This window comes from Triturus cristatus, chromosome 12 (assembly GCF_964204655.1).
Source record: "Triturus cristatus chromosome 12, aTriCri1.1, whole genome shotgun sequence".
Classification (NCBI taxonomy): Eukaryota; Metazoa; Chordata; class Amphibia; order Caudata; family Salamandridae; genus Triturus; species Triturus cristatus.
Genome location: NC_140595.1, coordinates 618,777,626 through 618,790,935, shown reverse-complemented (window position 1 = coordinate 618,790,935; position 13,310 = coordinate 618,777,626). Strand labels below are relative to the sequence as shown.

The following is a 13,310-nucleotide window of genomic DNA, read 5'->3' as shown; positions in this document are numbered from 1 at the left end:
CCGAGTTCTAAGAGCTAGAAGCTGGCAATGTTTATGTTCCTGATGGGGTGCAGTATGCCTTACTTGATTTTGTAATAAAAAAAATTACAATTGTGCCAGGACCCTTGTCAGGAGGGCACTACAGCTTGCACCACCCATTGCCCACACTAGCGCTGCCAGTGTCTAACCATCACAACTAAGCATCAGACTCGTACGAGAGTGACAATTCAGACTTCAAATATACATTACAAAAGACTAATACATGCCGCCCAAGCTTTTCTTATAGCTTTGGGTGGCAGGTATTGGTGATTTTAATGCATATTTAATTATTAAACAACTGTTGTTGTGCTCCTCACAAATTTAGATAAACAGCACCATCATGTGGCAGACTGTTATAAGAGCCGGTATTGAAAATAATGTACCGGTGCCAAGACCGGGAAACCACTGGTTCAAATTAAGCATTAGCAGCAGGGCTTTGTCTATGGGGCAGCTTTCCATAGAACACTTAGTTTAAAGACACCAACTCTCCTCACCCCAGGACTATAGAAGAGTACATGGTTTGTGTTATCCAGGGAGCTGGGGCCGGACCGGGTCAAAGCTCCATGTGAGATAATAGGAGGCCACGGCCTGGCATAATGGACTGTGAGTGGAAACTTATTGTACAATAAATTGTGAATTTTTAAGCACACAAATCTGAACTTGCAGCTGGCGCAGGATGGGCAGCTACATAATTGTGACATTGAGCTCTTGACAACTTTTTCTTGTTATCATCTTTGAACATCGCCAAATAAGGGACTACACAAGAAGAAAGAATGAGTCAGTAAACACAAAGCTGAGACAGAGACTGAGACAGAAACGTGCTAATTACTCTGTGTGCTGGCTACAAAAATAAAAATGCTCAAAGTCAAATAAGGAAAAGCCTTAAGGAAAGGCACTGAGAGACCTCTTGGCGCTAAGATAACCTCTGTGAGCATATCTGAGAAAGTAAACTGAGACTGCGGCAGACCAGAGCCTACTTCTGAATAAAGACTGTGGCCCTATATGTGATGGGGGAATAATGTTGCACTGCTCTACAGCTGAATGTCGCCGGATTGGCTGCTCATAGGAGGCATAAAAAGAGTAAACTGCTCAATAACAGGAAAGCAGATAGCAGAGACCGAGCTAAAGATCAGAAAGGGGATACTCTCAAATTACAATAGCTACAGCACAGAGATTCAGGGCTGAGAAGTTTGCTACACAAGGATCTAGGGAGTATAGATGGTCTAAGCAAGAGAAACTTACCTTACAAGGAGATCTGTACAATGGCGTATGAGCAGCCACAGGCAAAAGCTACGCTGGCGCAGTCAGTAGCCATGCAGAGGCTTTTCGAAGCTGGAGATCAGATCTCTTGTCAAAGAATTGAATATTTGCTCACTATCATTTTAGGAGAGCTACGTGAATGTAGTCTGGCCTAACCTCATTTGCCTCCTCCTTAAGCAGCAAAATGGTAGAAATTGAAAAAAAGATGGACTCCTACTCTCAGGAACCTGACGAAGATAAAACATGTGTTTCTATTTTGGAAGATCCCCAGGGAGGGCTAACATCAGTGAACGCCCTACCCACAAAAGAATTGGATAATATTAAGCTGCAACTAGAGGATCAGGAAAACGTTTAAGAAGATTCAGCCGAAGATTCATGGGCATACCAGAGCAAAAGGAATCCGCTAGTTCCTCTGTAGAGTTTATAGATCCTGCCAGGGTTTACAGGCAATCTGACAGTTGTGAGAGCCTTTTTGCAGAGTATCCAAATGTTTTGAAATCTCATACCATGCTAGTGAACTTCGGAGATGCGAGGATTCGAGAAAAGATCCTCTCCCAAGCAAATAAACAGAAAAGATTACATTTTTCTGGAGGATATATTTACCAGGTCTTTCCAGAGATAACGTTTGAGACATTAAAATGCTGGAGAGATATACATACTTGAATAAATACTTCTGCACTGCTGCCTAAATTACTTTTTATCTCTATAAACAAACGGCAATTTTGAGGTGGCTCAATGAACAAAAGCTTTCTATAGTACTCCTTCAGGAGACCTACATTAGTAAGGATAAGAGTAAGTGGCTTAAATGGGCTTCCTTCCTGTTACTACAGTTCTAGTGTGCCTCAGTGGCAATATTGGCCAACAAAAGGTGTATGGGCAGTACACTTCAAACACTCTCGGACGAAGCTTGGAGAAGGGCCATAATAGAACTTTTAATAGGACAACTACCCACAATGTTTGTCTCATTCAATGAATCGACTTTGGATGATCCTTGACCTATTGAAGAACTGATACTTCAATTAACCCAGTTTCCCCACCTGTTATAATTGGAGGATATTTCATTTTCATCCAGTCTCTAGAGCTCGATTTAAGTCTGCTAAAGAGTACCCAACAAACATAGGATAACTATCTGAGGTAATACAAAATTTGATAGAGGCATTTCAGAATGGGTTCATACCAACATGCCAGCTGTAATCTAATACAAACTTTCTATTAGAGACTATTGATTACTTCGCTGTGGATAAGGTTTAGGCGCTGAAAAAGAGTTTGATTTGGTGTGTTGGAAATTTTTTTAAGTTCTTGTCGAGATGAAATTTCTACTACAGCTCACCAAGCAATGTGTCCAATTATATCAACGCTCTTTCAAAGTCCTCTCTTTAAACAGGAGAACTACTCAGATCAAGATCACCTGCGGCACCAGGCATGGGTGTCCTCTATCGCCTCTGCTGTTAGAGATCTTTATAGAGCCCCTGGCATGTGCCCGAGGTGATCAGAGCTACTTAAGACAGCTATCCCTGAGTCCCCCAGGCTCAACAAAAAGCCAATGACCTTGTGCTATACCTCCACTAGGAAGCAAAACTAGTCGAGAATCTTTTTTTCATTTCTTGCATCGCTCTCAGCGTTAGCTGGGTATCGCATCAACACTGCCAAAACAAAAATGTAGATTTGCATTTGCTGCCTTAATCTTTGCCGTCGATCTACCATAAAGATCCAATCAGATATTTTGGGATTAAAGTTTCAGGAAACCCGGAGGATTTGTACAGACTAAGTTATACCGCTCTTATGGGAAAGATTGAATCGATGCTAGATAGATGGCATAGCCTACCACCATGGGTGAGCCTAGATAAATTAAATATTGGCCAAGAAGAGGGTGTTATGGCCCTTCTAGACTGAAAAGCCTATTACCTAGCAGCATTTCTTGTTACGTACGCCAGGTTTTATAATATAACACGTGCACAAACCTTTGACAACATTTATTTAGGAAAAATGCTTAAATCAGCTTTTTCATATCCTAACTTTCCTAGATCTCACAATCACAATCACAATTTGATCAGGTGTGGGATTATCACCTCTTTTAAACAAAAGCAAAAGAAATTGCTGCAACATCTTAATGTCCCTTCAACAGGAATTTGTGAAAGAATTTTAGAATCATCAAAATTTAACAAGAAAGATTGGCAACTTGATGAGATGGTTGAAGGATTGTGGCAATCCTCACAAGGGCAAAGCCTTTCACCTCGCACAAAAGTGGTGGATGTGAGTGATTTGTATAACTCTTACCAAAGAGGAGCAAGGAATATCTTTTTTAACTGCCAGGTGCTGCTGGAGGCCAATTATAGCCGTATGCAGATGTATGCCTAGTGGCTACTTTATTATACACCTCAAAACTGCACAGCTGGAACGCAAGAATATCTGATAGTGCCCTCGGTGCCGTATGGTGAGAACATGGGTGCACATGGTTTGGGGATGTGTGAAGCTACAGGAGTTCTGGGAGTATTTTCTTCTGTCTATTCAGGACACTTTGGGAACCTCACTATCCCCGGATTCAAAGGCTGCATTACTGGGCAGATCTAGACAGCTAGGCTTGAGGACAAGGAGCTTGAGAGCCTCGTGGTTTATAACAAAGGTAATAGCTTGATCATTGATAACAAATAAGTGCAAATCTAGTGAACCATCAGACCTTTAGATGTGGCTCAATAGAGTCCTAGTAATTTATAAGAAGAAAAGCCTAGACACTAAAAGATTTGGAGGGGGGAAGATAGTTTTATACATTTTGGAAAAGTTTTAGGAATTATGAAGGATCTTCACCATCTGGATAAATGTCTCTTATTAGAGAATGATAGATCAGCACTGAAATTGCTGGTAGGCACTGATAGAGTTGGCAGATATATTTGGAATTTAACGTGTTGGAGATCATGCATGTTTCGCTGTGCACTTTAAGGAAAGGATTTCATCTTCTTTTTTGCATTAACAATGGATACTCGATGAATGAAACCTGCAATGCACTTTTCTTATGAAAACTATTTTACGCTGATTATTTCTTTAAAGTGAATTAATTTTAATCAAAGGGATTACTGATACTGCTATTAAACAGAGTTTTATATAAATTGATTGTACTAGGATCCGGGCGGTAAAGGGGAGGTTGATGCTGCTATGGTACAGGCTGCCGCTCAATTACATCTGCAAGGGTTTGGGGCAGAGTTTAGCTCTTGCAGTCTGATATCTCTATTGAAATTTGTAAAGCACTTTATTCTTAAAACGAACAAAATTCAGGCTAATGTGCATATTTGATTATATTTGGTTGTCTTGTACTATATTCCGTTCTATTTTAGTGTATGTTGTCCTTTTTTTATGTTCGGAAACTGTCAAAAATAAATACTGCTTGTGAACCACAATATTACGTGTCCATCTTTTACTACCTAAATTTAGACCAAATGACCCATCGAATTCAACATCTCGTTGTCTGTGACTTTGAGGTTCATTTATAAATACACTTTTGAAAACTCCGAAATATGTGACAGACAAGATCATAGAAATTCCAAGAAAGTAGGGAGTAGTGTGCCTACTCCCGGTTCCTTCCCATGATCTATGCTTATATTCATGTAGTCAAGAAAGAGGCTCAAGCTCTTTCTGTTCGTAGGACATCAGAGCCTAGCAGGCATCTGTGGGGGCCATCTTAGTTCAGGTAGTCACACGTGTCTGCCATTCTTCATGTGGTCTGAGGCTCCATCTTAGTGGAGGTTAGGTAGCATTGTGCTGCTGCAAAACCATTGCCAGAAGTTACCAACATCAGAAGCTTTTAGAGAATACATTGTACAAGTAGTGGTTGCATGAATGCAGTGCCTCTTGCCCCTGACGAGGTGGTGACGCGCACGTGCACACTATCTTGGGAGTGTTTGGGTGAAAGAGTGTGGGTCTTCGGGCCTCTAAGGGTAGTGTTCTGATGTACTCTAGACGGGTACAGTTATGCATTTATTTATTTATAAAGTTTTATATAGCACTAGCTAGACCCTTGGGTATCAGAGCGCTTTACATACACAAAGGAAAAATTGCATCACATCGTAGGACACGAGGGTGCATAAAGATATAAGCAAAGACATAATACTTATGTATACTGTGAGGGGAGAAAGACGCAGGTGGGTGATATAGTCAGATAACCACCATCCTTGACGGTCAAAGTGAGGGGGGAGTCCATTAGGTTATTGCTGCCTAGGTTGGTTGACTTGGTCAGTAAAGTATTGGTTGAGGAGAAGGAGTTTTAGGTCCATTTTGAAGCAAGAGAAGGAGGGGTTACATCTGAGGTCAATAGGGAGTGAGTTCCACATCTTGGGTAGGTTACCAGAGAAGGATCAGCACTGGGCCATTTTCCTTTTCAGTTTCGGAGGGATGAGAAGAAGTGAGTTGGTGCTTCTCAGAGTTCTGTATTTTCCTGCTTTTACCAGTTTGCTGTTTAGGTAGTTGCATTGAAGCAAAAGAATAAGAGATAGGACTTTCAAACATTAGATGCTAGTGTATAGATGAACTGACCATGTAGGGAGTGTTTTGGTGACAAATATTACTGATATTTCTAGATCCCAGTTATACCCTTATGCGTGACAGCTGGGTATGGTAATTAATGAGTGTGTTCTTCAAGGGCCGCTTTTCTCTCTGATCAGATGCATGCTTTGTGTGGTTTCGCTCTCCATAACTCTCTTATCCGGTCAGTGCTTAGAAGCCTCGAAATGGTCACTCAATCATGAATTAGTTGCTAAGGTGCATCTCGTCTCAAGCAGCTCCTCTTTTCTTGCAGGGGACACGGCTGTGTATAAAGAGGGGACGTACTGGATCCTGGGGCGCACCTCGGTGGACATCATCAAGAGCGGCGGCTACAAGATCAGTGCCTTGGAAGTGGAGCGCCACCTGCTGGCGCACTCTAGCATCGCAGGTAATCCGATTCTGTAATCGGCTCGGTGTGTTGGAGCAGCTATGAAATCACTGCTCTCTGTGAATGCCGTATTTATTTATTTTGCGACAAGCCTGTAATAAGTGACAGAATGCTCCCACTGTTGACGAAGGATGAAATGGAGGCCCCGGAGGCACGTGCCGAGGATCATCCAATGTGGTCCTGTGTTAAAGCTGAGTCAAAGCTGAGTGTCCTGGTGTCTCACTCGGCTACTTGGCTAATAAATGCCCTCTCTGGTGTAGCGCTCCCTCCCTCTCATATGTGGCAGCCCTGTTCTCTTTTCACCAGTCTGATGCCCACACTACTGAAAGGATTTTTTACAGAGATTAAATAGGGGCCACGTGTAGTTTGGAAGGATATTGAAAAGAGTAATGCCGCTTCTAAAGAGGGGTGCATTGCGCTGCTTGCTCATACAGACTTCAGTCATTATTCTGCGTGTTCACCGGTTGGAACAGATCTCCCTTGACCCATGGATGGTTCTTCCAAAGCTGGTCAAAACATACGTTCAGCCGCAAACAGAAAGTTCGCATTCAGCTATGTTAGTCTATGCAGAGCCGGCCTTTGCTAAGATAGCGCCCTGGGCGAAGAGAAATTTGGCGCCCTTCCTGATGGTAGTGAATTAAATGAGGCAGCAGGGGGTCCCTGTGTGCTCATTGGTCAGTACCTGGATGAGCCGAACTGGCCCCGAACACAAATCTCTCTGGACCTGCCCCAGCTCACCTATATCAGCGACCGCTTAGCTGCCCTACACAGATGATGGTTTTGTTGATGTGCCATCAGGGGTCCGAGGGTGAAGGGAGGGCAAGGAAGGGGGCTAAACGGACGTTAAAATCATCTCCGGCCATATGATAATGAAGGACTAAAAAAACTTTAAACTGGATAATCAGACGGAAACGACTAGGCAGGGACAAGGCTGGAGCAAGATGAAAGGGTGCTGCTGTTGGCATAACCTTAATGCACACACCTCCATGCGCCCCTCAGAAAATTGGCACCCTGGGCCCAACACGTCCCCGCTAAAGGCCGGCCCTAAGTGAATGTTGCCAGTGCTATGTGTTCCTCCCACACAGGAGTGCTTCAGTGACCCCACTATGATGTACGTCTAGGCCTCCAGCTTTCATTGGACCAATGAGGTGACGCAGAAGTCAGACTCATTAGATTTAAGGATGTGGCTAGACCAATGGTGTGTAAACAGTCACCATCAGCACACCGATTGGCAATAACCTTTCTGAGGTCCCTCCCACGTGCCTGCTTCTTATTCTTATTCTCTCCTCCTCTAGATGTTGCAGTGATTGGTGCCCCAGACATGGCCTGGGGTCAGAAGGTCACAGCAGTGGTGAAACTCCGCCCTGGAGAGCAGCTATCCCTCCGTGAGCTGAAAGAGTGGGCAAGGTAAGGAGGTGGTAGGTGAACAGTAGGGTCTGCTTATGTGATGGTGAATAAGGCTACACCCTGATGCTGTGACCCCCCTATTACAGATTCAAACCAGCAAAGCACAGACACAGAGCCTAGAAACGTGCATGATGGTTCCACCTGTACATTATTCTTTCATTTACTGAATGCATCTGGCAAGCCTTACATTGCCCTTCAGTGGCCACCCAATCTACCTTTAAGGGACTCACAATAACTCATAATATTGTAAGAGCTTGAAATACTCTTCACTTGAGGAAATGATAAACACATTCATGTTAACTGGGGATCCTGGATTTGCCAACCGATTTCTTCCTTATGTTCCTATGTTTCACAAAGCCTCTGCAGATAAAAGGTTGGTTCGCATTTAGGTCCAAGGCATTTAAACCATTGTCCACAAATTCAATAGGCCAGGTATCCAGACTTAAAATTACAAAATCATATTTCTATAACTTCGCCTCTCCCGGTAAACATTGTTTACCCCGAATCCGGAACACCGCATGCAATTACAACACGGTCGTTACAACAACCACATTGTAACAACGCATGCCATTACCCCTCAAGTCGGAACAATGACTTGCGGAGTGTTCAGAAGGTGTTGGATTTAAAATCCAACACCTCCCCTCTGTTGCACAGACTGGAGTTGGAAAAGTAAATTATACCATTCCAACATCCAGCGCCTCCCCCCAAGAGCAAGTCGTTGTTCCGACTTGCGGAGTAATGGCATGCGTTGTTACAATGCAGTCGTTGTAACGACCGCGTTGTAATTGCATGCAGAAAAAAGCACGCATAGTAAGGTGGCATATTCGCCTCTCCCATTTTATGTTTGTTTGGTTGTGGAACCATAAACGATCAATATTACATTTGAGGTAACACAACCTTGCAGAAGCATTACTTGTGCCATAGTCATGCGGTTAAAGTAGGAGGTTGTGGGGCTAAGGCAAAATATGGTCGTATTACAGCTTTAGGCTGAACAGAACCTACAACTAGTGTCCTGTAGTAACGGGGGTCCCCATCTACCTGCTGATGACATCGGAAGGCTTGTTCCACAGAATCCTCAGTCATACACTGAAATTAAACAATATTGCCTGTCTATCAGAAACCTAGGTAAGATAAAATAATCAATCGATATTCATGAATGGATAGAGAAGGGTGAACAGAGGATCAAGTGGCTTAGGAATCTTAACCAGTTCTGGCTTCTACTCTAATGGGCTGAATAAATCCCACTGTTCAGAGGGTCCTCAGATCAACACAATTACGGGCTTCTTGTTTTCCTCTTGTTTTTATTTGTAATCAATCAGTCAATCAATCAATCAATCAATTTGTTTTGTAAAGCACTGCTCCTCACCCCTGAGGGTATCCGGACACTGAGGTATAGGTGGTCTAATTTGAAAAGCCAGGTCTTGAGTTCTTTTCTGAATTCTGCCAAGGAGGGAGATGTTCGTAGGTGGAAGCACAGGTTGTTCCAGACTTTTGCAGCAAGGTAAGAGAATGTGCGGCAGATGCAGGGGGGTGCGCCTGAGAGCCCGGGGAGGTGGAGCGCAGGTGTCTGGCAGGTTGGTCGAAGTTCATACACTGGTTGATGTAGGCTGGTCCCTGGTCATGTAGAGATCGGTAGGCGTGTATTAAGAGCTTGAACTGGCATTCCTTCTGGACGAGGAGCCAGGGGATGTTTGTGAGGTGGGAGATGATATGGGTGAATTTTGGGAGGTTAAGGATGAGTCTGTCTGCTGCGTTCTGTATTGTCTGGAGTGTCTTGAGGAGTTGGGTGGTGATTCCGGCATTGAGAGCTTTTCCGTAGTCGAGGCGGCTGGTGACAAGGGATTGGGTGACAGTTTTCCAGGTGTTGACGGGATGCATTTGAAGATTTTACAGAGCATGCAAAGGGCGTGGAAGCACGAGGAGGCAACTGCGTTGATTTGGCGCTTCATGGTGAGTTTGGTGTTGAGGATTATGCCGAGGTTGCGTGCGTTGTCTTTCGGTGTGTGGGTGCGTCTGAGCTCGGAGGGGTACCAGCTGCTGTCCGACCGGAAGGTGCTTTTCCTGAAGATCAGCACTTCTGTCTTGTTCGTGTTGAGCTTCAGATAGTTGGTCCTCATCCAATCGGAAGTTTGTTCTGGTGGTGGAGGGGTCATTGGTGAGAGAGAAGATGAGTTGTGTGTCATCTACGTTGGATACACTGTTAAGCTCATGGAATCTGACAGTGTCTGCGAGGGATGTCATGTAGGGGCTGAGTGACAATCCTTGGGGGACGCTGCAAAGATGGTATTGGGTTTGGAAGTGAAGGGAGGCAGGCAGATTCTTTGAGTTTGTCCAGTGAGGAAGAATGAGATCCATTCCTTGGATGCCGAAGTGTTTGAGTCTGTTGATTAGGGTGTGATGGTATACAGTGTTGAATGCAGCTGACCGGTCAAGGAGGATCAGAGCTACTGTTTCACTGCTGCGAGGAGGAACCTGATGTCATCGCTGGTGGCGATTAGGGTTGTTTTGGTGCTGTGGTTTGCACAGAAGTCTGATTGAGAGGCAGGTTATATTCTTCTAGGTATCTGGTGAGCTGGTGGTTGATTGCCTTCTCAAGGACTTTGGAGGGGTAAGGAAGGAGTGAGATGGTAGTTCTTGAGTTTGTTGGGATCGGCAGAGGATTTCTTCCGGTACGGTCTTACCTCCACATGGTTCCATCTGTCAGGAAGGTTGTTGTGTTGATAGAGGCATTGAAGATGTTGGTTAGTTCCATGCTGATTTCATGGGTTTCAAGGTTGAAGAAATGGGGAAGGCATTGGTGAGGGTGTCGCAGAATTTTAGTGAGGGGTGGATCGTGTTCTCTGTGGCTGACGGGTTGGAGAACTCCTTGACTATGTTGAAGAGTTCCTTTGTGCTATTAGTGCTTGTTTCGATGCAGTCTGTGAAGGCGTCTCTTTTGGTGTCCTTGATGCGTTGGTGATACCTGTTGAGGGCTGATTTGAAGGTGGTTCGGTCGGGGGGATCGTTGATGGTGCACCATTGTTTCTCTAGTCGTTTCATGTTGCACTTGATATTTCAGAGTTGTGGTGTATACCAGCTGGCTCTTCTGGATGCTCTGGAGGTTTTGACTGGTTTCATGGGGGCAATTCTGCTGGCGCATTTAGTGATCCAGTCGGAGAAGCTCTGGACGGCCTGGTCCAGGTTTGACACAGCATCGCCCTGCGAGGTGTTGATAGCCTGTGTCCACTAGGTCTCCTTTACTTTGTTCCATCTGCGGTGAGAGGGGCTGGGTGGCTTGCTGGTGGTGTCCTATGAGCCTGTGATGGTGAAATGCATGATTGAGTGGTTGGTCCAGGTCAGTTTGGAGATGTGGCTGTATCTGATTCTGTTGCTGGATGTGAAGATCGGATTAAGTGTGTGTCCTGTGCTGTGTGTGGGGTTGGTGAAGTAAGCCCACTTTTGCTCATATTTTCTAGGAGATTGGTGGAGTTGGTAGTGTTGGGATTGTCGACGTGGAAGTTGAGGTAGTCGAGTAGTATGTAGTGTTGGGAATCGATGGCTAGCGGGGTGATGAATTTGGAGATGGCGTTACAGAATGCTGGTCGTGGGCCAGGGGGGTCTGTAGGCAAGGGTGCCTTTGATGGTGATATTGGAGTCGGTTCGAAGGTGGAAGTTCAGATGTTCCATGAATGGGGTGGTGTAGCCCAGATATTCCATGAATGGGGTGGTGTATTCTTCAATAGTGTTGCATTTGTAACTCTTCTTACTATTGATCTTTAGACAATGTTAGTTCTGTCTGACGTTTCTGTCCCAGAGTTTTGTCACGTAGTATTAAGTGTAAGTGTGAGGTTTACTGGCCACTTCGTGGCTCCTACTCCAGAGGGAATACTTTCTGCTGCCTGATTCAAATAAAATGTAACTTCTTTTGTAAGGTTTCCTTGCCCGCCCTCTGCGTCTTTATCCTGTTTCCAAACTGGCTGTCCTTCCGTCTGGTGAACTGCCACCCAAGGTGATTACGAGTCAGCACGCCAGACTGTAGGGTGACCGCCTCACACCATGTCATTATGGACAAGGTTTCCAGCCATGGACATTTGTGTGTTTGCCTGGTGCATTCTGGGTGTTGTAGTCTTGGTTTTCTTCCATTGAGCTAATCGACTGGTACACCTGAAATCACTGATTTGTACATGAAAGGTTCAATGACACGGAGTGGGGATCATCTTAGTGGAGTGTGCACAAGTGTACATTGACATAAAAATGATTTGTAAATAAAATTAGGTGCATAGGACAGTCATTTGCATGTGTCTTTTGAACAGGTTACAATCACAGTGGCGGCTGGCATCTGCCGGGATGAAAGGGCGGAAGAGCGTGCGGGAGAAATATTAATAAAGGAAAAAAAATGTATCTGACTCAATTTGACGGACCTCTAAGTCACTGTGACTGGATGCTGGAACTCCCTTGCCTAATCCTGGCGCTGCTCACATGCAGCATGAGAGCAGCACCAGGATTGGTGGGTGCGGCCTAACTCAGTGCTCCACAATGCCCTGAAGGCCTGCACTGTCTCTCAACTCAGCTGTCTTAAGACAGCTGAGTTGAGAGGTTTAAAGTGCGTGTGTGTGGCTGGCCGTCATAAGATAGCCGGCCAAAAACACATGTGCACTTTACACAGTGCACAGCCAGCCCACCCTCCTCCCTGCTGAGTAACATGCTGCTGTCACTCAGTAATGGCCCACCCCCATCCTGATGCTCAGCTCAGGACGGGGGATGAAAAATAAAGTGGTAATTAATTACTATTTTATTTTTCATCTTTGTTGGGAATTATAAGTGGGGCGACGCTCCTCCGCTCTAAGGGAGGATCCCCTCCTGTACAATCATCTATACAGAGAAAGAGACTTTCCCCTTTGCATCTTTTCAGACATCATCAAACAAACCTTGAAGAACATGTATCTCTGCTACCTCAGCTTCACTAAGGTGTCAAGTAGATGGTTTCTGGAATTATATGGGAGAAAATACAATTCGAGGCACAGTCAGAACCACTGTTACTGCCAACAGAAGGACCTATTGTATCAAATGGGGAACCATGGCAGTTAGTGCTTTAGCCTAATATGGCCTTTTGATTTAGCTCATGTGCAGCCTGCACCACTGAGAATCCAGAGATAGCAGGCACGCCATAGTGGACTAGATACTTTGTTGCTATCTCTATGGCACTTTAGTATGGTTGGCAAGAACTTGTGAACACTAATGTAGCAGGCTGGATACTTTGTAGTGTTCTCTATGGCATGTTTGTCTTTTTGCCTAGATCTTTTAAACATTGGTGTAGTATACTGGATACTTTGTTCTATTCTCTATGCCACTTTTGTCCCATTGGCTAGAACTTGTAAACACCGATGTAGCAGACTGGATACCTTGTTGCATTCGCGATGGCAGTTTGACCCGATTGGCTAAAATTTGTAAACAGTGATGGATACTTTGTTGTATTCTCTATGGTACTTTTGTCCCATTGGCTAGAACATGTAAACACTGATGTAGCAGACTGGAAACGTTGTTGTGTTTTCTATAGCACTTTTGTACCATTGGCTAGAACTTGTAAACACTGATGTAGTACATGTATTCCTAGGGTTTCCACACATAACAGAACATAGCTTAACTTGCCCAAATCTGTTCTTTTAGTATAACCTTAGCTGTAGGGCCTTATGATATTTGTATTAATGCACAAGTGCTGCACTTG

General features: G+C 44.5%; 1 protein-coding gene across 1 annotated transcript in view; it reads left to right on the top strand.

Moving 5' to 3' along the window:
* Nucleotides 1-13,310, top strand: part of ACSF3 (acyl-CoA synthetase family member 3) — a 501,265-nt gene that overhangs the window by 467,774 nt on the left and 20,181 nt on the right. The window contains exons 8-9 of the mRNA XM_085636907.1: nt 6,065-6,199; nt 7,495-7,606. Of these exons, the coding sequence (XP_085493033.1) occupies nt 6,065-6,199; nt 7,495-7,606 (247 nt within the window). The remainder of the gene's footprint in view (nt 1-6,064; nt 6,200-7,494; nt 7,607-13,310) is intronic.